Consider the following 27682-nt stretch of genomic DNA (forward strand, 5'->3'; position numbering starts at 1 on the left):
TTATATTTCTCTAGGACTTAATGTATGATTTGTGAGTCAATTTTTAAACCTACCCCCTTTGGTAAATCTGTCAGTTACTGTTTCTTATGAGATCTGCTAAATGTTTATATCATAAACCGGTTGAATGAATTTAACCTTAACCTTAAAGGACCATCCAAGGAAGAACTACAAGGAACAATTACAATTCGCAAGTAGATCCTATTAATCCAAGTTTATAACATAGAAACATAAACTTCACTATAAGAATACGAATAACCTTATCTCATTTAGATAATATCACAAACAACTGCCTACAGAAAATGAAATAACTCACAGCACATATGCGAAGGAAAACAACTGGTTGTATTAAAAGGTTCAAAATAGTACAATATTATCCAGAGTTTATATTATATTTCTTTTTTCTCACTCTCCCCCTCATATCTACATTTTTTAACCACTTATATATGTGGTTGAATGGGCACCATACCCCTTTTGGGGTGAAAAGTCACCATTTTACATTAAAATTAACAAAACCCTTTGAAATTAATATGCAAACTAGCTAGTCAATAACCTTGTTTTAAGCTATCTTTCGGGTTTTTGTTTGGTCGGCAGCCTTAAACTTCATATACAAATCTGAAATTTTTTGTGGTGGTAGGAAACATCCACTTCTAAAATGGGTCTTCATCAGATTTGATGTTTGCATACATTTTCATTCCAAGTCGACATCTTCTTTCATGTAGGTCGAAATAACAGGTTTTTCAGTCTTCTTATGATCTTCTGTATGGTCTACAGTAAAAAACACATTGTACAGATCTAATATTTTTACTGGAGTTTGGAAACTTGATTTTCTGAAATGAGTATTTCTTATATTTTCATGTTTCATTCATTCATTTTAATTCTCTATTCATATCATCTTTTCTATAGAACAAAAACACTAGTCTTTCATGGGGTCCATTGGAATTAACAAAACCCTTTGAAATTAATATGCAAACTAGTTAGTCAATAACCTTGCTTTAAGCTATCTTTCGGGTTTTTGTTTGGTCATTTTAATTCTCCGTTCATATCATCTTTTCTATAGATCAAAAACACTAGTCTTTCATGGGGTCCATTGGAATTAACAAAACCCTTTGAAATTAATATGCAAAATAGTTAGTCAATAACCTTGCTTTAAACTATCTTTCGGGTTTTTGTTTGGTCAGCAGTCTTAAACTTCAAATACGAATCTGAATTTTTTTGTGGTGGTAAGAAACATCCACTTTTAAAATGGGTCTTCATCAGATTTGATATTTGCATACATTTTCATTCTAAGTCGACATCTTCTTTCATGTAGGTCGAAATAACAGGCTTTTCAGCCTTCTTACGGTCTTTTTTATGGTCTACAACCAAAAACACATTGTATAGATCTAATATTTTTACTGGAGCTTGGAAACTTGATTTTCTGAAATGGATATTTCTTATATTTTCATGTTTCATTCATTTTAATTCTCTGTTTATATCATATTTTCTATAGATCAAAAACACTAGTCTTTCATGGGGTCCATTGGAATTAATTTATTCATATTCTCCTTTACTCTAGTTCTTCAAATCATTAATCGTCCATTATGTGTCATTTCCATGAAAAGACCACCATTTTTAATAGTAAGGTGCTTAAAATTATTTGGAAATTTGAGGCCCCAACAGTGGCTCTGTCTGGGGATGTATGCCCCTTGCAGGCATAGCAAAAATCTAGTTTTCTCTGGTAGAGTAGACCATTGCCAATCACCTCCCTTATGTAGATTATGTTAAAACTACATCTGGTGGCCCCTAGGTCCCAAAAACATGAACACTCATTTTGGAGTCCAAGTTGGGTATAAGAAAAGTTCCATTTCCCATTTGGAAGATTTACCAATTTATTTCTACAATTTCTTGTATGAGCTTTGACTTTACAATTCCTTCTTAGACAAAAACCGAATTAAGTTTGGAGACTGTGGACGAAATCCCATTGGTTTCTTGAAAGCAATTTCACTCACAAATTGTATTAGAGCATAAAGATTTACAATTATTTTCAAAAAAAATTGTGTTGTATGTTGCAAGCAAAGTATTAGAGACGAGTAGTTGCAGTTCAAGTGTTGTTTGTTGTAGTTTGTTTTGATGTTCATTTTATGTTTCTAGATCAATTCTAGATGTATGTGTATCCATTTTTCAGTTGGATTAAGTTGTGTACAATTTGTGAGCAAAATAGTGAATTTGCAATGTGCTTTGTGCAATACTTTGGATGAGATTTTGTAAGCGATTCCCATCATTTTTTGTTGCTGTTGCTGTTAAAATTTTGCTATTGTTACAACAGATTTTACGTTAATAAATAAGATTTTATCACAGACAAATTCCAAAAGTTTTGGTGTGAAGACCATTGAAGCCAAGGGCCAGTTTGCTCAATATAATTGTCAAAATTTGTGTGTTTCCTCTATGTTTAATAATAATTTGTGGATATATGGAAAAGCATTTTACATCAGATCTTATGTAGCTTTCGGTTATTTAAGTTATTTTCAAAATATTTCTTTTTGGGGATATTACATACGGCCTTACTCTGTTCTCTTAGCATGGTGGAGCATAAACTAATACGTCCTTTCTGGAGATCTCATTTAATTAATAAGATACTGCAGACCTCAAACTGGGAGATTTCAAACAACTAAGATTACTTTCAGCATTGAATAAAATTGTACTTGATAATTCAAATATTGAAACCCTCTTGCTAGTCATACTTAGTCTTCACAACCTCCCACTTGCAAAATGTTTTACCACACTCGCATTTTCTTCTCCTCGGTGACTCATCATCCAAGGAACTTTGAATATAAATAGAATTTGTGAGCCCCATTAAAAAAAATTAAGGTCTAAGGACATTATTTAGGGCAAAAAAAATAGTCCAAGTTATCTCCTCTATGAGTTGCAGGTTCTTTTACGCTTCAGAAAATGGACCACAAAATATGGCATCCATGGTAGAGAAAATGTGTTGAGCAAAAATCTAAACCAGGCAGTTGTCTACTTAGAAATATACTTACACATCAAATTTAGTTTGCCGGACTAGCTCTAATGCTAGACAGGTTTGCAGCTACAAGCTTGAGGTCACAAGATTGAAAATATGAACTATACAGACTTCATGTACCTGTAAATCTTGTACAAGTTGATTGTAAGAAAAGCAATAGCCACAAAAGTTACTGCTTCTTACTATTATCAGTATTTGAAAGAAATGAATATAAAGCATGGTGGTTGCTGTGGGGGTCAAATTGTTTATGAAAAATATAGGCAACATACCATATTCTTTCATCAATCTTCAATACAAAATAAAAATCAACAGAAATAAATTTACACAGATTTCAACCCAAATGTAGAAACGGATCACTCCAGCTCCACAAGGGTATTACAGTCACTACTGGCTGATATTCATTTACCATGTTCTAACCATTTTAGGAGTCCATGCTCGCCAAGAAGGTCGACCACTTTCTCTGCTCCTAAGATGGATCATATCTCTTAAGAGTAGCATTCGCCGCTTTGAGTTGACTGTTTCTTTTGCAGGTTCAGTCTCAGTCAAAATCTCAGTGTTGGTCTCACTAGTTTGGCAATCAAATGTAGATTGAGGGCTTCCTGCTTCTACAGCTTCCACAATCTGCTTTAATGTTTCGACCACTTCACTCATTTTAGGGCGATTTCTCGGATGTTTCACTAAACAGCTATTGGCTAGAGAAGCAAGTCTCTGAGCTGATTTAAGTGAATACTGTCCCTCCAGTCTCGGGTCAATTACCAGGCGCAACTTTTTGCTGTCTGATGCATATGGTTTTACCCATTCCAAAAGCTTTTGCTCACTCTTCGGCCGATTTCTGTCCATAGATCTCCTTCCTGTTATTAATTCATATAAAACTACTCCAAAACTCCATACATCACTCTTGGATGTAAGATGTCCAGTTTGAACATATTCAGGAGCTGCATATCCCACGGTGCCTACAACCTGACAGGAAGCAAACAAACTGACAATTCAGTGTTCAAGTTCTCTCTTCTATAGGTTTATTTCTTGATATCTAAAATTGTGCACTATCATATGACACATAACCTTTTGCCCTCAATGCTTTACAACAACATGCATGTTACTAATTTCAGTCAATCAAATCTATTCATTTCTTAGACACTTCATTTTTGCAGATAAAATAAGTGAACATTGAATGATCTGCTCAACTGAGATAAGCACAGAAAATTTGCAAAACCACTTGAGATAGACCATAAGAAAAACCTTGACGGATCACGTAGGAATATACCTACAAAATAATATAATGAACTTCTGGAATAAATTTTCATAGAAGAGGCTGAAACAAACAGAGCAAAAGATGAGCTGGATAAGCATACTTCACAAATATAAAGTACTGAAGCTACCATATGCCATTAAATTGGAGATTTGGGAAAATCCTGAAATTTGTATCCAGTATTTATAAGTTCAGTCCTCTATATAATCCTAGAAACTATATGCCTTGAAACTCATAGGACAAGAAACCTGGACAATAGATAACATGCAGAGGAATAATGAATTGCTGTCCAATCCTGTCTCTCTCTTAGACCAAAGAAAATCCACATGCAGAATTCTTACAAAGGCTTCAACACAAATAGAATCAATCCTTTTCACAATCAATGTAGGATATCATACAATTGAATGCACTCGGAGTGACAATGAACTACGAAAGATTCTCTTTGCTAAAGTGTGTAATTTATGAAAAACTTCAGTTGGATCTGTATCCTCTGCTTATGCACAGCAATTTTGAAATCCTCCCCCTGCAAATCCCAACACCAAACTAAATTGGAGTTTAATTTGAAACTACATAAAGGAAACGTTTAAAAAAGGGTCTCCTACGATTAATTTCCACGTCAAACATAAAATGTTTGGAATAAAACACAATATCATACAAATCAAATCATCCAAAAAAAAATCTCAGTTCCTTAACAAATGTGACACATTTATAATACTGAAGAATGCGTAAATGTGATAGAAGATATTTGGCTTACCATGACTTCTAATTTACTTCATTTAAAATTTTAAAGCTATTGTATCTTGAAAGGATTTTATACTTGAGCCTTGCACTTGTCTTACACAAGCTATGAACAACCCATTACCATATCATCAACTCTTCCACGCTGAAAAAATGTAACATTGAATATAAATGGCACGTCATTGTCTGAAGAAATAACAGCCCAACTATATATGATTCTAGATGGGCCATTAGGTTGTTGCCTTTGTTTCAATACCACAAATGTTGTCAAATTGGTCACTAGCTCTTTCTCCTTGATATGGCACAGTATATACCATTAATCAGGAGACTGCTAGTGAGAAGATGACAGAAATTACTGGACACATGATCAATTTAAGATCATGAAAATTTCAAGCTCTCTCTGTAGTGGTTCAATTATAAATATAAAGAAAGAAAGTTTATATTCCCTTCTACCATTTGCAGTACATTGATTTCTTAGATGAACTTCCTTAATATGATGCAACACTTCATGGACTTAGAGACAGCTACTATACAATGAAAGTGCACTTTTGAATCTCAACTACTGCACAATTGTACTAAGTATACATGATATGGATAGTCAGTAAGAAATTACAAGCTTGTAGATGACATATTATTGCAAGAACCTGCAAACATGAATCTGACTCAAGTGTGCATATCAAAGAGCTCTTCAAGGACTTTATCCTGAAAAATAATCATTCCAGGATTTTAGTTATCGCGTCATGCTGTATCTAGAGTTGTAGGCATGACCTTGATTACTGCGCTTGAAACCAGCTCATGACATCTTGAAAGCCAAGGAAAAGGTTAGACACAATGGCATAAAGTACTCCATTATCTGCTTAATTCCCAAATAGAGAAGCCAAAATTTTACATGAAATTATGATCATCCTTTGCAGAAAGCATCTCTGTTCCCTTATCCTTTATACCAACCACAATTAATCCACAAATGTTCAACAAAATCGGGAATTCAATGTCTCCTTCCATCCCTAAAAGACTGCTGGAGTAATTGGAGGGCAGAAAATGTTATTGGAAGCGTGTTTTTTGTGTTGATCATTCTCAATATACGACAAGCAGAATAAGACAATGTGGATAAATAATGTTTGCTATGACAACTGAAGATGGCAATTTAATCATATCCCAATTTCCAACAACATTTGACACTGATTTCTAGTTGTAAAGAGTATAGAACATTGTGGCTGCAAAAGGCACTGTCATTTCAAATCAGGAATTTCAAGTAATTGATAACAAGTGCAACGCCCTAGCATGGATGGGAAATAATCAGTTACACATTTTGCTGTAGTCATTTTGATGGGAAATTAACTCCTACACAAGCCAACTAATAAACCCCTAGCTTGGACGACTATTTTATAACATGCATAGCAAAATGCAATTTGATAGTCAAAAGCAATAGCTTGCAGATGCCAATTAACATGGTAGGTGAGAAGTATAAGTAAACAATCTTATTAACCACATGGAATCACCTTTCATGATAAGATGTTGGAATCCAATTATCAGGATAAGCCATGCATCCATTGTTGCAGGTGCCACCACTGCTACATTGTTAACCATCATCCAATGTTAGATAACAATCCAAGATTGCTCTACCTTTAACATCACACACAATCTCACACCATTAATGGATTGATTGAGTAATGAATAAAAAAACTAGTAGCATCTTGGAAATCTCTTCCAAAGGGTTTCTAAAATTGAATTTTGTGGAGCAGCAAGGGGAAACCCCATTGTGGCTGGAGTAGTGGCTTTGGTTCATTCTTCCACCAGGCAGTTATCAAAGAAAGTTCCAAGTTTTGGGGAGATCAGGTTTGACAATGAAACAGAGATGGAGGTGGTGCTGGAGGGCCTTAAGTTAGCAGCCTCTCTTGGTTGTAAGAAGTTGATCATTGAGGAGACTAATGAGCACTTATTGTATGCTTGAAGAAGGGGCCACCAGGGATTGGAAACTAAATAGTGTTCTATCAGAGGCCTGTCTTAAGATTGTTTTTCTTCATTGCTTTCTGAAGTTTAACAAAGCAGCAGACTTTTGGCGAATGCACACATAGACCAATTGCCTTTCTGAGCAAGGATCAGTGTTGATTCAGATGTACAAGAGAGCTTCTCTCCCGTTCTTCAAGTGGCCTATGCCTCCCATATATTAAAATGTTCCCTTTACTTTTATTCCCCTCCTTGGGGAAATTTCCTTTTGTATAGTTTGTGATGAGTTAAAAGGAGTAATCATGCTGCAGTAGGGAGGAAAGGCCCTGCATGTCACATTAATTGAATTCAATTCTGATAGACGGTGAATCATGGAGGAGGCGGTTGTTCAAGATTGGATTTGTTTCTATTAAATGTGTTTGTGCTGCAGTATGCAGCATGGGTGTTGTTCTCAAGACTCACTATATGGAGGGGCTGTATCAGATCATTGTTTGTGTAATATGTTTGTTACCCCAGACACGGATACCCTCAAATTTGTTAAGCTCGTTCTTGATCCAGACAAACTGGATAACACTGGAATGCTCAGGACAAGCAATTCCATTTTGGCTGACTTTAAGGCCAAGTCGGATTCTAGGATTCCTGATGGAGGAGTGAGGGATTGGATTGAAAGAAAGATTTTACCAAGAGCTGGGAATGTTTTACGATACAATAGCTCTTAAGAGGGCTTTGTGGATGTTGGAAGAGGCCCCAGTTTGTTGATTCGAAGAAAATATTACCACTCTGCTCTGGGAATTACAGGTGATGTAATCCAAAATATGAGGATCTTGCCTCTTTCTTCTGCAACTTGGCTCTATACATTGGCAGGTTGGAGATTAACCCAAGAGACAGTTGTTTGGAGATGTCGAGCATGTTTGCTTCGATTGATTTGTCTAAACTTGGGGTTGCTTGGGCCAAGAAGCAAACATTTTTGGAGTTGAAGGTCCAGATGACAGTAAATGCAAAGGCCAAGAATAGCACAGGGGAGTTGGCTGGTTGCAGAGTTGATCCAGCCACTGATTCCAATCTGACAGTTTGGCCGTGGCTGGTAATTTTGGTATTTCATGTGCAAGGTTTAGCAAGGTGACAGGATATCATGGAAAATTTTAGTTTTGACTTTACCAAGGTTGACACCTATTGCTACAGGATTTTCGTATGTTTAGCTGGTACCTATGTATGGTTCCTTTTGGATTGCAGGTCATCCAGCTTCTGCATGTAAATCAATTTATTATACAGGTGAGCACCACAATAGAACCCTCAACTTAGCAATCAGAAAAATAAAAATCACACACCATCTCCACTACTGTTGCCAAGGTTACATTTTGAGGCACTACCAAAGTCAGCTTGGGAAATGGTGAAGACGCTGGTGTTGTGCAAACAAGCCTGCCAAATAGTATTGAGTATGTAAATCTAGATAATCACACAAATCAATTAATAATTTCCAATACTGCACTCCAGAATTAGTTTGTGGTCACATCTCATTGATGCTGATTACATTGAGAAGATCTAGAATTTTGTTCTAACGTGACTTTTCATCAAATAATGAGAAGGGGCCTTACTGTTTCACCTGAAATGTTAGCAGCGTTCCTATTTCCTCCTCTATTTCATCTTTCCTCCCTTACACCCAGTGTAATGTCCCCTAGTTAGCTATACCTTTAAAGTTAACCCCAATTTACCCAAGTCTAAAATAAATTAAGTTTATGGGAGTACCTCTGTTTACTGTTTTCCTGCATATAAAAACCAGAGAACATATATGTAATGATGCTTATAAAACTGAAACACACACTAAAAGTATGTTGAATGACGTATGTCTTAACGCATTAATTACCATTAGTATGAGATTTATTAAATAAATTCAGATTGTTATATCTGTCAGATACAGTCAGATTTGTTAGATAAAATCAGATTATAGGCTAGTTACTTTTCTTAGCTATCCAGTTCCTCATTACACTAGGGTAGGCTAGTTGGATAGGGTGTCCAAGGAATCCTCCCTCCTAGGCCCAAGAGCAGATATCATATCCCCCTTGGCTCCATATGGCAGGTGTTAAGCATCCATCATGGAGTGACATACCCAGCGAGGTGTCCTATCGCCATTCCCCCTCATCACAACCACCTCCTCTCTTAAGCCCAAGAGCAGATGCTTCATCCCTCTTGGCTCCATGTGGCAGGGGTTAGGCATCCACTATGGAGTGGCATACCTAAGAGAGGGTCCCTCATATGCAATGAACCAATTATGATATTCCACTGAAATCATTTTTGTTATTCAGCTCAACTAATTATGATAATCAATTGTATTTGACATAGTTATTATACTTCCATTATACCATATTGCTTAGTGTCTTATATCAGATTGTTAACAGTTCTTTCTGTTAGTATTACTTTAAATCAGAATTATTCATTAAGTGTCATTGCTGCATCTTATATTATTAGCATTTCAAAGTATTATAGCAATTTATTACAAACTGAATTTGATTGCCTTATTCCTTCTGGATTCATTAACAGATGTATATCTATATGCATTATTTTTAACAATACTGTTATGTAGAATCATTTCAATACTGTTTGAATAATTATATATTATTTGCTTCTCAACTTAATATCATATAAATGCCACCCATTTGATTAAGATTACACACAGCAGTTATATATAATTACATACAAATAAGATTTTAATACATATAAATTGCTGACTGGTTATATTCTAATATTAAATCAAAAGTCAGACTTATACATACCTGTCACTGTTGACTCTTTCCCTTATCCCTGTTGGCAGCCTTGGAGATTCCTTTCTTTTTCTTTCCTTTCCAGCAGACCCCCGATTTTCCGTTCCTCTTTTTTCCTCTGATTTGCACAGGGAGGAGGGGTATTTAACCTCCCCAACCATCGTGGTGGAAAGTCACGATACTTCTCTTGGTAGCCAGTATGAAGGGACACCACCTTTACCTAACGGGGCCCTCCACAATCTGACATGGGTAACACTTAGTCATCCCACCAATTCACCAAAGGTTATCGGACCTTAGGAAATAGAATTGGTAAAATGCTTTCTATTGCTTATAATGTATTTTTGAACATTGCTAATTAAAATAATCATTAATCAATATAAAGTGTAAATTAATAATATGATATCAATAATGCAATATAATAATTTCATTATGATTTTACATATGTTATGGTAAAAATATATCAATTATATTTTCTACAAATGTGGGGACATGACACCCAGACCCCTCTCACAAGTCTACTCATCCCCCAAGTGTATAGTTACACAGTTTTTTCCTCTCCCATATGGTAGCCATTGCTTCCACCCCAACCCCAGGCTCTTTTAAGGCTGCAATCACAAGTGATCAAGATCACATCTCAAGAGATGCGCTGTAAAGTTTCCTCTCTTTGCTTTCTCAAAAGCCATTCATCAAACCCACCTTCCCTCTCAAAAATGTCAAATGGTTGCTTTCAGAAAATGGAAAACGCACCAAGGTTTATTTGCCAGCTTGAGAAAATGTAGCGGGTGATCTGGTATCTCAAGCAAAGGAATATTATTTGCAACTTCATGGAGCATACCCATGCCCCAAGACTCTGAAAACTGGATCAACAAATGCTAGAAAGCTGTTTGTTTGTAGATATAATTATGGAAAGAAGAGAGCATTTTATGGTAATTTTTGTGTCTGGGGAAAAGGAAAAATTGGTCTTTCCAGGAAACATATCACTTTAAGATTAATCAAAAGTTTAATCATTACGTCCTTAATCCTACAGATGGTTCAGCTCAACAGTCCTTATATCAACTTGTCTCCCTCAAGTCCCAAGTGAGTTTTTGAGTGCTTTCTATATGTCTCTCTGCTCTCATAAGAGCAATTAGAGAATTTTTAGCTGCTTCAAAATTTTACTAGACCCATATCTATGTTGATATGAACCTTGGAAAGACTACCAGATAGAATCTTCTTGGAACAGTGAGGGCCACTGAATGAAAGCTGTCCCATTGATTATCAGAATATCCCTTTCTGCTGTTGATTTTCTTATGCCATGGACAATCCAGTACGGGTTTGCCCAAAACAATAAAAATACAATCCAAACCCCTATAATTCCATGAAAGCAGATGCACTAAATACTCATTTGGAGTTATTGATTCTTCTATGACAGAGAAAGATAACAATCAGCATTCTCAGCAATTTTCAGTAGCATATCATCATATTCTTGAATGATAGGATGATGAGGAGGAAATAGACTGAAAGGACAAGCTTGAACCAATCAACCTCTAAGGCTCACAAACTCAACCAAAACCCTACTACCCAAGGGTCCTCCACAACACCAAGTCAAACAATGGTTCAATGACACCTAGCAATACTTTGGGAGACTCAAAGGCTCCAATATGTCCCTTCTCAAACAACAAACACTCACAAGTCTTGGGTGACTACACACACCCTTGCATACATGAGTGGGCTACTACTAGGCTTTAGGGGTTTGAATGGCCCACTTGACCAATTCAACACAACCACCCTTGGAGGGGTGTTCTCACAACATCTTAACACAAATGAAACAGAATTTCATGATCTAGACTCTCCGTACCATCAATTTTGACTCACTTGCCCACAAACAGACCTAATTGCAATTTGGCCTCTATTTGAATTAATCGGGTGATAACTTTTGGTACCTTGAGGATCCAGGCAAACAAATTATATTTTCAGAGACCCTTTTGGGAGTTCTCAACACTAACTCACTTTCAAGTTCCCAACCAACTTGCAGATATCCCAACCTATACTGCACCAACAGACCTAATAGGGCTATTAGGCCTACTTGACCGAATCCTTTCCACAAACTTGTTTGGTTCTCCTAATTGATGACCACCACTAATCATGAAATGTTATATCAACCTCCAAAATACTCTTCTACCACATTCAAACCCCTTCCCTGTTGGTGCAGGAGCACCCTTCCAAGCTCTTCCTCCTCCTTTGTTTTGTTGGGGTTGTGCTTTTTTTGAAGCCATTATGTATGTAATAAGAGCCATGAGCTCATTTGTGTTTGACTAGGTCCTAGTTTTAGGTCCTTAGTGTTTTTGTTGTGATTTCTTGTGCAGGAGAGGTTGAGTGTGCCTGGGATGTGTGTTAGGCCTTATGGGCTTGTTACTGTCCTTAGAATAGCCCAAAATAGGCTTAGGAGTCATGAAAAGCAACAATGGCAAAGTTGCTTAAAAGATGCAAAAAGTTGCATGACAACTTTTAAAAGTTGTCAAGCAACTTTTCCACCCAAATGGTCAAAGACCCTTGTTGAGCGTGGAGAGCCCTAATTTTGGCACACCGACTAAGGTATGGGTAGTATAAGTATTTGCAAACCCTAAATGAATGGGTTGGATGTCAGATATTGTACGGCCAAAACAAAGTGACCTGACTGTGACTGTTTGTTGGTTACCAATCAGTTTGAACGAAGCAACCAAGCAAGTTAATGGATTGATTTACATGCAAAACTGTGTGGTTTGTCTTCTATGGTGTAAATGCTTTCATTGTGAGCAATTAGATTAGGTTTTTATTTGCAGATTGAGTGTGTTTGTAAATAGTTTGTAAATTGCCTTCTTACTGTCCAGTTTTGGACAAGATTGTGTAAATGGCTGCATAACTCTTTTCCCCATTGTGGAACCACCATGAAACCATGGGGAATGAGAGTGCAGACCTTGTACCATACTGCAAAGCAAGCAGGGCCCTTGAAAATGCAGGGAGGCCATCAAGAGACCCAATCCTAGGCGAGACTGAACAGTGCCCGGCTAGGAAGGGTTAAGTTGCAGAGGTCTTGGAGAGCAAGGTTGGTCAGAGAAGAGAACACCCTTTGGAGGAGTTGGAGAGGGGTGAGAGAAGCATCATTGGTGTGAAGGAGAAACTTCCACCAATCCAGACAAGGTGGCAAAAGCTATAAACCCACACTATGACCCTGGCAGTCCTGCAAACCCTCCTAAAAACCCTTAAAAACCTTAAAATCTACCTAGGGCATTGTACGGCCTCTTGGAGGCCTAAAACCTAGCAAATCCTTGAGCCCTTGCCAAATGAATAGTAGTCCATTTTGGGAGTTTGGGTTGTTTGTGCATCATTTGTGAGAGGGAGCCCTAAAGGACCGGGTAGGAGGCCTAATTGGTCAAAATCCTTGTAGCCCTATTTTGTAAGCAAAAACACAAAATAGTGAAATCGGTAAGGGGTTGGAGTCTTGAAACTTCTTGGGGGCACATGAATGGGTGGAAAGACCATGAATTAAACCTGATATAACCTTGCTAAGACCTTGGAAGGTGTAGAACAAGCCTAGCCCTTATTAGCCAAAGTAAGGGGTTTTGAGTCTCATGAGTAGGTGAGACCTTAGCAGAAGCATTGCAACTCATTGGTGGGTGGATTGGGCAAGGTCAGGGGACTCCTCAAGCAAAAGAAGTCCTAGAGACCCTAGGGTGTGTGGAGAACACTAGGTGATCCAAGGAAAGGATCCAAGAGCATAGACTAGGCTAGTCTATCCCAAACCCCCTTCCATCACCTATGCTCTACCACTCAATTCACACGCACTGCACTCACCAAACCGGCCTGTCACATAGAGATGCCAGACCTAGGGTTAATTCTTCATCCTCTTCGCCCTGTTGTGTCCTCTCAATGGCTTTTGAAAATGACATATAATACAGTGGCCTATCATCTCCTACAGTGTCAGAGCATCCAATTAAGGACTGATAGGCCAAACCCCATTATTACAGTCAAACCCTAGGGGTTTAAGGGTTATAGGCTACCCGGTAGAGATTTTCTTATAAAATGGGGCAGTGATCACTTCAAGACTTCACACCAAATGCAAAATAAAGGTAAAACAATCTAGTTTTAGGATCTATGTGATGAGCATTCTTGCCAATCCACCTTCAGTATGAAATCAACAAAAATTAGGTGGTTTTCTGAGTTTTCCAACAGCTTTGATGCTTCAATTTCCTTTCCAAATCAACAACCTTACATCCTTCGGTGTTTGGGGCCTTTAAAGGTGTCTCCCAAACAACCACAACAACCTCCTACTGTTTTTCAAAATGAACTGACCGTTGAAGAATCACTACTCACAAAAGTGCAAAATTGTCATTACAACAAATTGACAATATGACAATTTTTGCATTGTTCAACCAACTTAGACTCCTGACTATCATAGCCCCTCAAGATGATTACATTTGATTCTAAAACATAAAAAATGACTCAAATAGACCTTTGGCCACTTGATCCCTCAATTTAGACCATTGTGACCCTTATTGACTCAATTTGCTCTACAAGACCCTAGGTGACAATTTGACCCATACATGGACAAAACTTGTCACACTCCTAAGACATTGAATTACAAAAAGGACCCATAGGGTCTTATTACATTCATTTTAGACTAATAGAAGATCATCTTGTCTTTGGTTCATTCCTTCATAGGTGGTGCTCCTGCACCATAGGAGCTGGTTGATAGATAGTTTCTTTCCTCCTTATTCCGCTGAACCCAAAGATGGTCATTAATAAGAGAAACTGGAAAAGAACGTTTACAGGGTGTTCCATATGAAACTTAACAGTTTGTCAAATGGTTGAACAGTATCCATGCCATTTTCGGAAAAAGAACCTGTATTTCAGATGAATGTTCTGTATTGTAAACGAATACTATTTGTCTATGACTGGGTAGATACAACACTTCAGCTTTAATTGGCTCATTTGTGGCACTGTTGATTTCAGACTGCACAATCAAATTATGGAGGGATTCTTCTAGTTCACATTGATGACTCTTAAAGAGAATTCAAAGGGGTATGACTAAAAGTGTTTATTAAGTATTTTCTGTTTGAAGGACGAACAATTGGGAACAATTTTGTCTTTTCAAGGCCCAGGATACTCCAGATATGCTTAATGGAGATGCAGAAATGTGTGCTACAATGTCTTAAACCCAAGGAACCGATTCCTGTAGAATTTCATATTTGTTCTGGTTCATAAGCAGGAGATGCTTATTCTTCCATGTTATCACATTGTTTCCAGCATTGGTTCCTCAACTTGGATGGTATTTTTTAGACAACTAGGGTAGAGCCTGTAGGTGGAACTTGGAAGTGTTTCGTAAGGTTTGTAGCCAATATAGTCATGGTGGATGATCTTTGCAAATGTGATACATTCATTGCAATAATGACATTCAATCAGTACACTTCATTTATCCAGTAGCTAGTCCCACTCAATCCGAAATAAGAAGTCCGATTGTTTCAGCCTTCACATAAGGGGTTCTTAAGGTGCAAATTAACATGGATTTAAGCATAAGTGAGATTACCCTTGCTAATAGTAAGACCGCATGGGGATACTATTCAACAAGTGCATTGCCATTCCTTAAAGGATGCGTCATTCCAAATTTACAAGTGGCAGAACAAATAATCATATCCATATAAGAAAACTGAAGGCAATTCCATGTAGCGTTGAACCTGAAAATCAAGTATTTCTGATTTCATGTATATGCCTACCCTGTTTTAAAACTAATGTCCGCTCAAGATATTGTCTGACCTCGTAACTGGCAAAATTCATAGTGAAATATCCTTTGGCTCCCAACTTCCAAGATAACCTTAATTTTCCCTTTCACCATAGAGTTTTTTTATCAAGCACTCTCTCAAGCTCTTAGTTACAGGCAATAATCTCATAAACTAATATATTCAATGTATATCATTGGGATCGTCTCAGCCAAAGTGTCATCTATCAAAATTCTCCTTCAGCAAGCTGGAAATCATACCCACCATCCCATTTTTTTAATTTTTAGATTGCAGGAATTGGCTTAGCCCCCTATAACCTGCAATGCACCCGGCAAATATTTTAATGTGACCAGTGACGCTGGCACAACACACACTTTGGTACCGTTACCACGTGGATGCCCCTTGAACCTCGTGACCACTAGCCTGCAACAAGATGCTTTCAGCCCAATGAGCCAGGGCCCCCGCCCATAGCCACCATTCCATTGTTTCAACTAAGTAGATTAATTAACTTGGCCCCTGATTTAAGTTTTTTTACCTTTCAGCCATAGTGCAAAAGCAAGCACTGTGCTAAAAAAAAGAGAGTGGAGGGAGGGGCATCCATCTCCCGACAAGTTAGTCATGGTGTCATTCAATTCAAATCACAATAGTGTTGCTTTGATTTACCCATCTAATATACTCATTTTCGTTGTTCCACTGTGTTACCAAATTGGCCTACAAACTGCCTAGAAATGGGTATGAAATGTTTCCAGTATGCATACACAGAAGATTCTGGGACAGATCAGCGGTACTGTGTGATTCTGAAGGGAACCCAACTTTTTCACTTTTTTAAGTTTGACTTGTCAACTTGAAAACATAACCTAAACCCAACAATTGTGTAGAGCTTCTCTAATGCTGTTGTTACAGATGACCCTCAAACAGGACCTGCTAGATTTGATAGCAAAATGAGCTGTTTTTAGGTTGTTTATGGCTGAACAGCAAGCAATAAACTTGAACTTGGGAATAGATTAAGCAATTTGACAAGGAATTTAACCACAGAAATTTGACAACACAATTTTGGCGGTATAAATTTAACAGAATAAATGGGATAGCAGAAATCTGAAATCTAGGATCCAGACAGAGAAAGATCAGCATATTAAGGCTAGAGGCCAAAGCCAATACCCAAAATAAAATCAGGGGACAGGAACATGAAATTTGGAAATAGGCAGAAAATTATAGCCTTGGGTAGGCCTTAGTTATACTCTACGACCACCTGATATGATTTCTATTTCTGAATGCTAGGAATTTATAATATATTGAACAATGAATTTCTATCATGACATTCGAGTTTGACAACTTGACATCAACTCTCAAGTAGTATTTATGGTTATTTTGATTATTCTATGCAAGTTATGTTTTTATTTTACGCAACCAAAGTTCAGATAGCCCCCTAACATGCATAGAATTAAAAAAAAAAAACCATAAAATAGTACTAAAGAGTTGTCAATTTGTCAAACTTGAAAGTCATGATATATATTATTGACATCAAGAGTAATATTTATGGTTGTTTTGGTTAATTCTATGTTTTGTATGTGATTATCTTATCTTAATTTCTATTTTTAGGCATGTGTGTGTGCGAGTGATTTTATATGATTTTGGCACAGACATTTCCATAACATACCCAGCTTGTTGTCCAATCAAAATTTTGTTAGTGACATAATAACTCCCCACTGATTTGTCACTGACATACAAATTATTTGAATACTTCTGTAAGTTTTTTGTTGAAGCAAAACAAAATCTTACACAAATTGCTTTAGATGAGCTGTAAAAAATAGACTTGTAGAATTAATATTTTTATATTGGGATGTGCACTATTACAAAACTTTACAAAAAATAATTTTAGAAAAGATGTGGGCTAAGGCTTGAAACCCAGAAATTGTAAATTTGAATCTTACCAAACAAAATTTACGATCTTCAAAAAAATTCATTTAAGAAAACCACAATGCAACTAAATAATAGAACTCAAGATAACTGTATTATCAAGGTAATTTTTTTGGAAGAAGAGATTCATCAGATTAAAGACAAAGACAAACATTAAAGGAAATTTGATCTCATCTCAACTTAAATGTACAAAATAAATTTGTAATCACACATGCTTAACAATAACTCATTATATCTGAATTTGACATGAGCTATGTAATACTAGCACAGCATGAGAACAAGAGCTTCAGTAAAGGCACAAAGCATAAGCCCCATAAAGACCCTTCATTCAGAAGAGGGCCAAGCCAAAAAAATATCAGTGTTTGAGAAGCTCTCACCAATCACAAATGGCACAATCTCCAATTCTTGTTTTGAAAAATAGTTCACATATATTCTGTTAAGTATGAACACCAATTTACTTTTAACACCCATGTTTTGGCATGAACAAATTAAATGCATGATTAATAAACACGTGCAGATTGTCAGTTATGGCTTATTTACTCATACACATCAAAATGCATAGGCTACAATACCATTAAAACAATAGCAGTTCGTGGGGTGTCCTTGTAAGACTGGTTTTATATAGTTTCTGAAATGCAATAGGACACAGATTTTTCATATTTGTGTCAGAATCCATTCAAAGCACCAAAAGATTAGCACAAATTTTAACCCTTTTGAACAAAAATCGTGTAGAATACTGGCATGCTTTTACAGACAGGAGAAAATATGACAGCTACTCCCATAAAAAAATTTAAAGTTACAATTATGTTATCTTAATGAACACCAAACCTTATACAACCTACAACGATTTTTGCCCATAACTATCAAGTACATATTTGCAGAATTTTCATACTTACCGCTGTTGTCACATGGCTAATCCCTACTGCTGGTCCTTGCCTAGCCAGTCCAAAGTCTGACAACTTTGGATGGAATTCTTGATCTAGGAGAACATTAGATGTCTTAAAGTCTCGGAAAATTATCTGCAAGACCATAATTATGAAAAGACAACAATCAACTTCTGGTCATTATTATTTTTCTATGTAATTCCAAAAGGCAAAAAAGAACTACACGAAAAGAAGAGTAGCAAACATATAAAACCATCACCATCGATCTTTGTTCATTCTTGAGAATGAGTATAAACAATATACTGACCAAGGTCATGTGAATGAGCAATATATCATGCAATATTTCAACATCAAGAACAACAAATACTACTGATGTTAATATATTATCTATGTACAAGAAGCTGCAATTAATCGACAAAAATTAATAAAAAATATATACCAAGGAGGTTTAGTATGTTTTCTTTAGAAAGAATTTCTTGTTTAATTTTAGTGTCTAATTAAAGTTTAAACACGTGTAATAATTTATCACAGAATAAGAAGCTAGAAATATATCTTTCTTGAAGAAAAAATTTGTATGGAACCCAGGTTTTATAAGGAACCATGAAATCACAATTGAGATAGAGATTTTAAGGAAGCAAGCATTGCATGTCTATATTCATCAAAATTGACATCAGCATAAATTGATGGTTATCTAAAATAGTTCAATTTAGCTTTAAAAAACATGTCAAAATCATCATCTTTATAAACAAGTTTACTCTGTATGCTTGTGAATGGATCCATGGAATTGAATAATTAAGCATTATAAGTTTTTAATGCCTAAGAACCAAGAGAGTGCATAGAATTTGTTACAACTTCGACTTGTGACACTATCCGACACTGTCAAAGAATTGAGCAGAAGCTTCAATACTGGAGCCCTCTCTATCTCTTGGTCTTTGGAGAAAGAAAGGGGTGATATTTAATCCATGCAGAAAAGTCTGCTATATGTTTCATCTATGTGTTTAATGCATCGTGGTTAATTCAATATTTCTAATGCAATGTGTTCTATGAATGTTCTTTAATAATGAATGAAATCTGAAACAAAACCAATACTGGAGCCCTCTCTATCTCTTGGTCTTTGGAGAAAGAAAGGGGTGATGTTTAATCCATGCAGAACAGTCTGCTATGTGTTTCATCTACGTGTTTAATGCATAGTGGTTAATTCAATCTTTCCAATGCAGTGTGTCTGTGTTCTATGAATGCTCTTTAATGGTGAATGAAATCTGAAACAAAACCAATCAGCAAACTGTTCATGTTGGCATTCAAACTTGCAAAACATTCTCAAAAAAATCAGGGGTTCTACTACAAAATTGAACTAAATCTTAACCTTGATGCTCTTGATCAAGAGCAATATGAAAGTATTAAATATCAATTGTAAGCGTCATTGCCATTTAACATATCATGGAATTATTATATTATGAATTTATGAGTATTTCCTTTTCTGCAAATTGAGGTATTTAAATATTTTGTTTACTGGCAATATCGATTGTAATCTTTATTTTGTATTGATTTATTAACATTTGACAAATTATTGAGTTATCGTATTGTGAATTTATGAGTATTTTCATTTTTGCATATTATGAGGTATTTAAATATTTCATTTACTAGCAATTATGAGTATTACTGTTTTTTATTTTATAAATTTGAATACCTATCTATGAGTATTACTGTTTTTTATTTTATAAATTTTGAATACCTATACCCAAGGAAAAAATTTGTCATATCGGCATACCCAGACCCTGAACCCATACCCATCCCTGTACCAAGACCAGCATCTTAGGAAAATAAGATATAAGAGCTTATTGAAAATATTAAAAAGAGCCAGCCCCTGAACCCATACCCATCCCTGTACGAAGACCAGAAACTTAAGAAAATAAGATATAAGAGCTTATTGAAAATCATAAAAAGAGCCAGCCTTTTAACCCCAGAGATTTTTTTGTGAGCCGTATCCCACACTCACAAGCTTCCCATGATTGATACCTAACGAGCACAAGTTTGTGTGAGAACATAAAATTAGATATAAACAGGCTGCACTACACCAAATTATTTGTCCATCACAACAATCTCACAGCTTTCAAGAGTCTAGTGCTTCCAGCTCATGTGATTCTGTCCACCTTGGGCTATTTTAGCACCTGCAAGTTATCTGACTACAATGGCACCTGTGGCTTTTGTCAACATTGTGGGCACTTGTGGCTTTTCTCAATATTGTGGGCCTCCTTAATAATAAAAATCTCTCAATGTTGTGATTTCATATGTTCTCCCATCCCTATTGGTAATCCCGGCTAGCTCAATGATTCTAGTCTTCTTTCTTCACCCAGATATTCTTGGGGTGGACATGTAAGCATGCTTCTAGTTCTGCCCACCTGGGGCCATTTCAGCACCTGCAGCCTATTTGACTACAACACCTGTGGCTTTTCTCAATGTTGTGGGCAACAGTGGCTTTTCTCATCATTGTGAGCCTCCTTACTAATAAGTAATAAAAATTTCTCAATGTTGTGGGTTCATATGTTCTCCCATCTCTATTGGTAGTCCAAGCTAGCTCAGTGATTCTAGACTTCCTCCTTCACCCAGATATTATTGGTGTGGCCATGTAAGCATGATTGGTTCTCTTGGGGCTATCAGATTCTCCAGATACTTCAAAAGCTTTGGTCAATTCTATCTGTTTGAAGATGTCCATGAAATGATGAGCCCCATCAGTGCTCTTGACAACTTAAGCAACATTATCCTTCTAAGCAATAGTTTGTGATGGAATTTAACATTCAGAATGATGTTGCTGGATCAATGTCAAAAGGGGATATCTCTTTGCTGAAAGGACCAGGAATTTAACAACTTAAGGATCCATCCCTTGAAGATTTTGATAATAAAATCTGCTATAGCAAAGGGTAGATTAAAACCTACAGAGATGCTGCCTCTAGCAACATAGAACTAAAATTCTAAAAGTAATCCTAACTATCCTCAGCAGAAGAATAGTGTTTTCATATGGACAATTTGGGTAACTCCTTTCCTTCAGAACTCTCTTAAGTTAAAATATTACAATGCTAAAGGTTTCGAAAAGGAAGTGTTAGTCCGTGGATTCAACAGCCTATGGCCTATTGCAGATGAGTTGATAAGAAGGATTGGAAAATTCTAGCCCAAAAAACTTGCAGTAAGTTTTTGTTTGAAGGACTTTTCTTGCACTTTCCTATTCCAAGTTCCAACTGATAGAATGGGTCTTCAAATATTACATGTGGTTCTGGGACAAGCAGGAACTTTCACAAAATATTCACCTACAGATTACCATGACCATATCCTCTTTTATATTTTGACATGGATGAGGCTATGAAAATTTCTCCAGTCTACAGTAATAGAAGTATGAAATTCTGGAAAAAAAAAAGTACCTGTCATTTGCAATAAATCAAATGGAATTTGAACAAAAACTTTCTTACAAGATAATCTTGGAAGCTGAAGGTGTTAAAATAACCTAGCTTGTAGAATATAAAAATATTGAACTTGGATGTAGAAACTATCATGCAATACAGTAATAGGATATTTGATGGCAAAATGTCTTACAGTTCAGAAGATGGATGACAAAGATAAGATGACGGAGCCTATTCTTGGAAAATACAAGTTTAAAAATTAATCAGACAGAAGAAAAAGAAAGTGTGAGGATAGCTAGGCAAAAAATTCATTGCTGGAGACAGATATTACACTTGGCCGTAGGAACTATCACGTAATAGGACATTTTATGGCAATATGTCTTACAATTCAGAAGATGGATGACAAAGATAAGATGATGGAGCCCATTCTTGGAAAGTACAAGGTTAAGATGATCAGCCAGAAGAAAATGAAATGCGAGGATAGCTAGGCAAAAAATTCATTGCTGGAGACAGATAAGAAGACACCCCTAAAAAGGAGTGACAGAAAACAGAATGGGCAAATTCAACTCTCTGTAATAGATAAAAATAGAAACAGAAATAGAAATGATCACTCAAGACTCCTACATCATAGAGAGAAGACAGACCTAAAGCAGAGGAACAAGAACTCAAAAAAGGTGAGACGGCAATGGATTTTACAGAGAGGGATCCGAATGAAATAATTCCTCAACATTTCTATGTTGAAGAGTGGAAATCAAGTGCATCTCAAGAAAATTATATTAAAGAAGTGGAGACACATCTCAAAATCAAACTTACAAATCTAATTAAAAATAAGGAAAAAATTATTTAAGGGACCTCGTAAATCTTATCAGATTAAAGGCAATATAGGTCTTTCCTTTAGGTCCATCTGTTTGTACTTAGGTTTATTTTCTAAGGCAAATAGCTTAGGTAAGAAACCCTCCCTTCTGCTCATAGGCTGTCTCATCTTTATATCATGATGCACATATCTAGAGTTGAAACCCTGTAACTAATTCAATATTCTATTTACTCTTACAACAAAATGTTCATATAATTTGCTCCTAAGACAAATAAAAGCATGAGATAAGAATGATCTACAAAAGCATTGATAGAGCTGACCAAATATAGAGACATTTGTCTCTATGATCCAGGATAATGAGTAAACAAAAAAAAAACATTAAAACTTCGTAACTAAAATATAATTTGGACAGTAAATGTTTTTATCTGCATATTTTAATTGCTTCTCTAACACTATTTTCTGAATATTCGTTCCTTTCTTTCCCAATTTTAAGGGACATTTGGCCAAGAACGGCTTGGGATCCTCTGGTTAATTGATGGTGTCTAGAGGTCTATAAGTATCAATGGACAATGACCACCAAGAAAGCCAATAGTCAGGAATCTTTGCTCTCCATCTCTAGTATGGCAACCAGTAAACACAGGAAAGTAATAGTCCTTGCTTTGACCACTTGGCTTCTACCTACATATTTGAGAAAGGTAGGAAGCTTGATAAAACATAATCATATTTACAACTCAAACATTCCAACTGAATCACGGTAAGAAATTTAGAATAAATCAAGATAAAAAATCATGTTGGTATTCCTAAACCCAATTCAATTTTAACTCACACACTGCACATATTTTTAACAAAATGTCAAAATATGTTTCAAAATTATAACTCTGAATGTATGTGCATAAATAATTGGATATGGTGTGCATATACATTGTTCTGAAGTACACACATGACAAACATATATATCTACTAACTTTCTAAGTCGCCTTGGAGTATAGGTATTTTCTCGATACTTAATTTTCATCCTAGAATGAAATGCTTCTTGATCTTTGTGACCCTGCCTAGCAATTTTTTCTTGAAGTCTCTTCATTTTTTCGCTCCCATGTGAAGCCTATAAAGACAGCAATGCCAAATAACCATGGAAACAAAGCTTCTAGCCCTTGCATTATTGTATCATTTCATACTTCATGGTGATCCCCCTTCATCAGATCTCAATAAAGATCTGCCTGTACTTGCAAACAATGTGCAAATTTGAATGTGCTTAAATAACTTCACCCATTGCAGTCAATTCAAGTACGGATAATGCTGGCCAAAAAAGCACACAAAATAGAAGCAGTTATAAATTATTTATAACCAATAGAAATAATGGTGACTGCCTAAAGCTCCCATCAATTCAAGCAGCAGCTTGCACTGTCATACCACAGTAGTTTCTCTTACGAAATTCCTATCCATTTCTAAATAAAAATGTCATTTATCTAAAAGTTTCCTACTCTTCCATCATTTAAGGATACCTGAAATTGCAGTAACTTACCAATGTTTCTCATGGGTTTTAAGTATGCTTGAAAAGTTTGTAATCGAGGTGTTTGCAGAGACTATAATTCTGAATACAGGAACGTAATTTGCAAAAGGTTTGATCTGATTATGTCAGATTTAATGCTCAGGAATAGTACCCGAAAAGGCCTTTGTCTAATCCTGTCTTATTCAATGGTCTTATTTTCAAGTTCTTTCTTAGAAATATATATTATATTTTAGTATATATGAATCTGAAAAATCTTCTCGCGCTTATTGAAGTCCATGGCAAGTTACAAGGTACTTTCTTTCATCTAATCATTGCAAAATTAAAAACAAATATTGACAACAAATTCCAACCTAACATTCACTTGTTTGCATTTATTTTTATGCAAAACCGAAATTAGCTAATATGAAAAAACTGTCCCCGTCCTATGAAACATTAAAAATACCTCACAAAATAATTTCTAGTATGCTGTTCATAAGACTTACTACTGCTGTTCCACTAAGGAGTTAACTAGTATCTCCAGCTCAAGAAAGTGCAGCAGTATGCCTACTAAGGCTTACCAACAACTGCTAGACGTTATAAGTTAAAACATCAAAGGAATTAAATTTTGACTAATTAGATACAATACTCTGTCAATTGCACTAGACACTATCAACTATGAGGTATGATGCATAGAAGGGCAAACCTGGAAATCCATTTCTTCATGTAGGTAAGCTAACCCACTTGCTGCCTCTAGAGCAATTTGTAATCTCACCAACCAAGGAAGAACTGGGAGAGACCGACTCAATAGATGATCCTCAAGGCTTTTGTTTGGCATAAACTCATAGACCAAGAGACGCTGAATACCTCTTTCATCATCTTCAGCACAATAACCAACCAATTTCACCAGATTTCTATGCTCAACCATCCCTAGAAAATTCACTTCTGTAACCCATTCTTTATGCCCCTAAATAGACAACAAAAAAATGGTTATAACACAACAGAAAATCACTATATCTTCATAAAGATGCAACTCGTCCTCAATTTTTGAACAAAGTCAATGAGAAAACACAAGCAAATATAAAATTCTGAAGACTTGCTGATTTATCAATTGATTGAATTAACAAATATAATTGTCCCTTCTCAAATCTGGACATCCATTCATTGCTTGTAAATTTATTATGAAATTTAATGTATGTGCAAAGCTGGCACTAACAAGTAATAGTTATACAATTCATTTTTCAGTAGCATATACACATTTCCAACATGATGGAAAGATAAGCAAGGTGGAATCCAAAGAGAATAAAGCCAGATTCAGGTTCCCTAAATATGAAATTATGGTAGCACCACAAATGTTCCCCTTATCATTATAAACTGCTAATTTACTTCAAGCTTAAAAAGAAAAAAGCAATGATGATAGTGAATTATGGAACTAGGAACTGTGTGGATTCAGTTGACTTCCTGTAAAACCTGATTAATTCACATTTCAACACACATAATCACTATCTCCGTGCTCCAATTGATTAAATTCCTAGGTAACCTCACTTCTCTTTAATAAATTAATTAATTATTAAATAATGATTGTACAAAGGGTTTATGCCCTGAATACAGGACTACATTGTTTTGGATATTTATACCATAGATTATCTTAACAAATTTCAATAGAATCTCCCATAAACCCCCAGCAAGTGGAGCATAATTATAAATGGAAAACCAATATAGAGGAATTTCCCCAGCTTCGAAAATCCTCTCCTATTTTTATTTCCTCTTACAGTTCTACATATTGTGCATCTTTGACCATTCATAAAATGGCATTCATTCCTTGTCTTTTCTCATAATCACTGCTCAGATTTGTACACCTTTGCAGAATTGTCAAACTAACTTAGCAATGTGATTTTATGAATTTGCATCTCTTCTGACAGCTAAAGATCACATCATCTTCCCTGCTTAGTTTTTAATCCTTGTTTTGGCTCTCTTGTTCCAATGTATCAAAAAAGAAGAGATGGATTTTAATTTGAGCCTTTCAGTCAAAGGCATCATAGTCTAGTTTTAGAGGTTTCATTCATGAAGGATGTTCTCAAGAGGAGTTGTATTTCCTGTTAGTTTTAAAGATTTGCTATGTGCCAAATCTTGAAATTTGAAAATAAATGGAAAAACTGTAGCAAAAATTGAAATGAAACAGAAATCTAGAATCTGTTCTTTTTTACTGAAATCAGAAAGATAGAAAACATCCACATCATGTCAAAACCAAACTAAAGTATTTAAGAAAGGACTCAAACAAAAAAACATGCATATAAAAGCAATATTTTTCTGTGGAGTGGACTCCAACTCAGACCTACATTTCTTCCAAATGCAGTAAGAATGACACATCTGGCAGATATTTAATCTTTGCAGAATATTTATCTAACACTCCAAAAGAACACCTTTGATTCTAAGGCTTAAAACCCTTTTATAATCGTGTCTTTTACAAATGCGCTAGTAGAAGCTTGTAACTCTGACACAAGTAACAGCTTTACTTCTATGACCATTGTTATTGACATGCCCAATGCTATGCTCTGTGTCACTACCAGAACCAATCTCTTGCTCAAGGCAAATGCAGCCTTACTTCAGGTACCATCTCCTCCTGGATCATATCATTCATCATATTGAAGATGGGATCTTGCAACTGTCATCTGCCAGGTAAAATCATATGAAATGGCACAGGGGATAATTTGAGTTTTCACAGTGCACACATCTGGATTGCGAGCTTCCAATAACCCAATCTTGTTTGACAGGATCTACACTGCCGAGATCAATCATTTGGATACCAATGATCTGGATCCTAGGAGATATCTAGCGGGAAACACCCTAAACTATTAGTACGTGGATGTGTTACATGTTGAAACAAGTTATTAACAACAAATCAGAATAAAAATAGAATTTGTTGATAAGATATATGCAAAATATATGACCTTAACAAAAATAATAAAATTATACAAATTGAATGTTCTGTATATGCCATTCTCTCGAAAGGGAAGAATGGTTGTCTCACTTCTCTATCTATATCTGTGTATGTACATGTCAAGTACAATTCTACAGGAGACAGAAACTGTTGTGAAAGAGTAAATGGTTTCTCTTCCACAGGTTACCCTTTGCCTTCTACGAGTTCTATCAGTTACAAGCTGCATCAAGGTGTAACAGTCAATCCTGATCCTGGAGTCATATCATGGGCTTTGCCCCACAAGAGATGTGGACAGAGTTGATGCCAAGGAGATACGGCACCTGTGCAATTACGTGCCAATGACAATATTGATTCTGCAAATAAATCAGAGCTGCATAAGCCTCAAGTATGCAACCGGTTCGGTTTTGGCACAAACTATAAAAATTGATTTACCTCTGTTGATGGTCATTAAAGTAGAGCTTCCACTTGGACCAAGCTCATCACTCACAACAAGATGACTTTTAACTCCCTATGAGTCTTAAAATTCTTTATGACTCCCTCATTATTCTTTGCAACTCCCTTTGAAACCTAAGATGCTTTCCAGCCCCCTTATTCTTTGTAACTCCCTATGACAACTAGAATGCTCTGTAACTCCCTCTACATTTTAAGCGCTTGGCAAGATTCCTTGTAACTCCATTTGAAACCTAAGATGCTTTCCAGCCCCCTTATTCTTCGTAACTCCCTATGACACCTACAATGCTCTGCAACTCCCTCTACATTTTAAGCGCTTGACAAGATTCCTTGCAACTCCTTTGTTTTGACCTCCATGGCAAGATTATG

The 27682-nt window shown here is 36.1% G+C and overlaps 1 protein-coding gene across 1 annotated transcript in view; it reads right to left on the minus strand.

Moving 5' to 3' along the window:
• Positions 1-3089: 3089 nt before the first annotated feature.
• The window catches only part of LOC131047455 (serine/threonine-protein kinase PCRK1), a 32659-nt gene continuing 8066 nt past the window's right edge, over positions 3090-27682 (minus strand). Inside the window, exons 2-4 of the mRNA XM_057981354.2 lie at positions 24629-24889; positions 18243-18365; positions 3090-3961 (exon numbers count right to left, since the gene is read on the minus strand). Coding sequence (XP_057837337.1) covers positions 3404-3961; positions 18243-18365; positions 24629-24889 — 942 coding nt within the window. The 3' untranslated portion in view covers positions 3090-3403. The remainder of the gene's footprint in view (positions 3962-18242; positions 18366-24628; positions 24890-27682) is intronic.

This window comes from Cryptomeria japonica, chromosome 4, assembly GCF_030272615.1.
Source record: "Cryptomeria japonica chromosome 4, Sugi_1.0, whole genome shotgun sequence".
Lineage (NCBI taxonomy): Eukaryota > Viridiplantae > Streptophyta > Pinopsida > Cupressales > Cupressaceae > Cryptomeria > Cryptomeria japonica.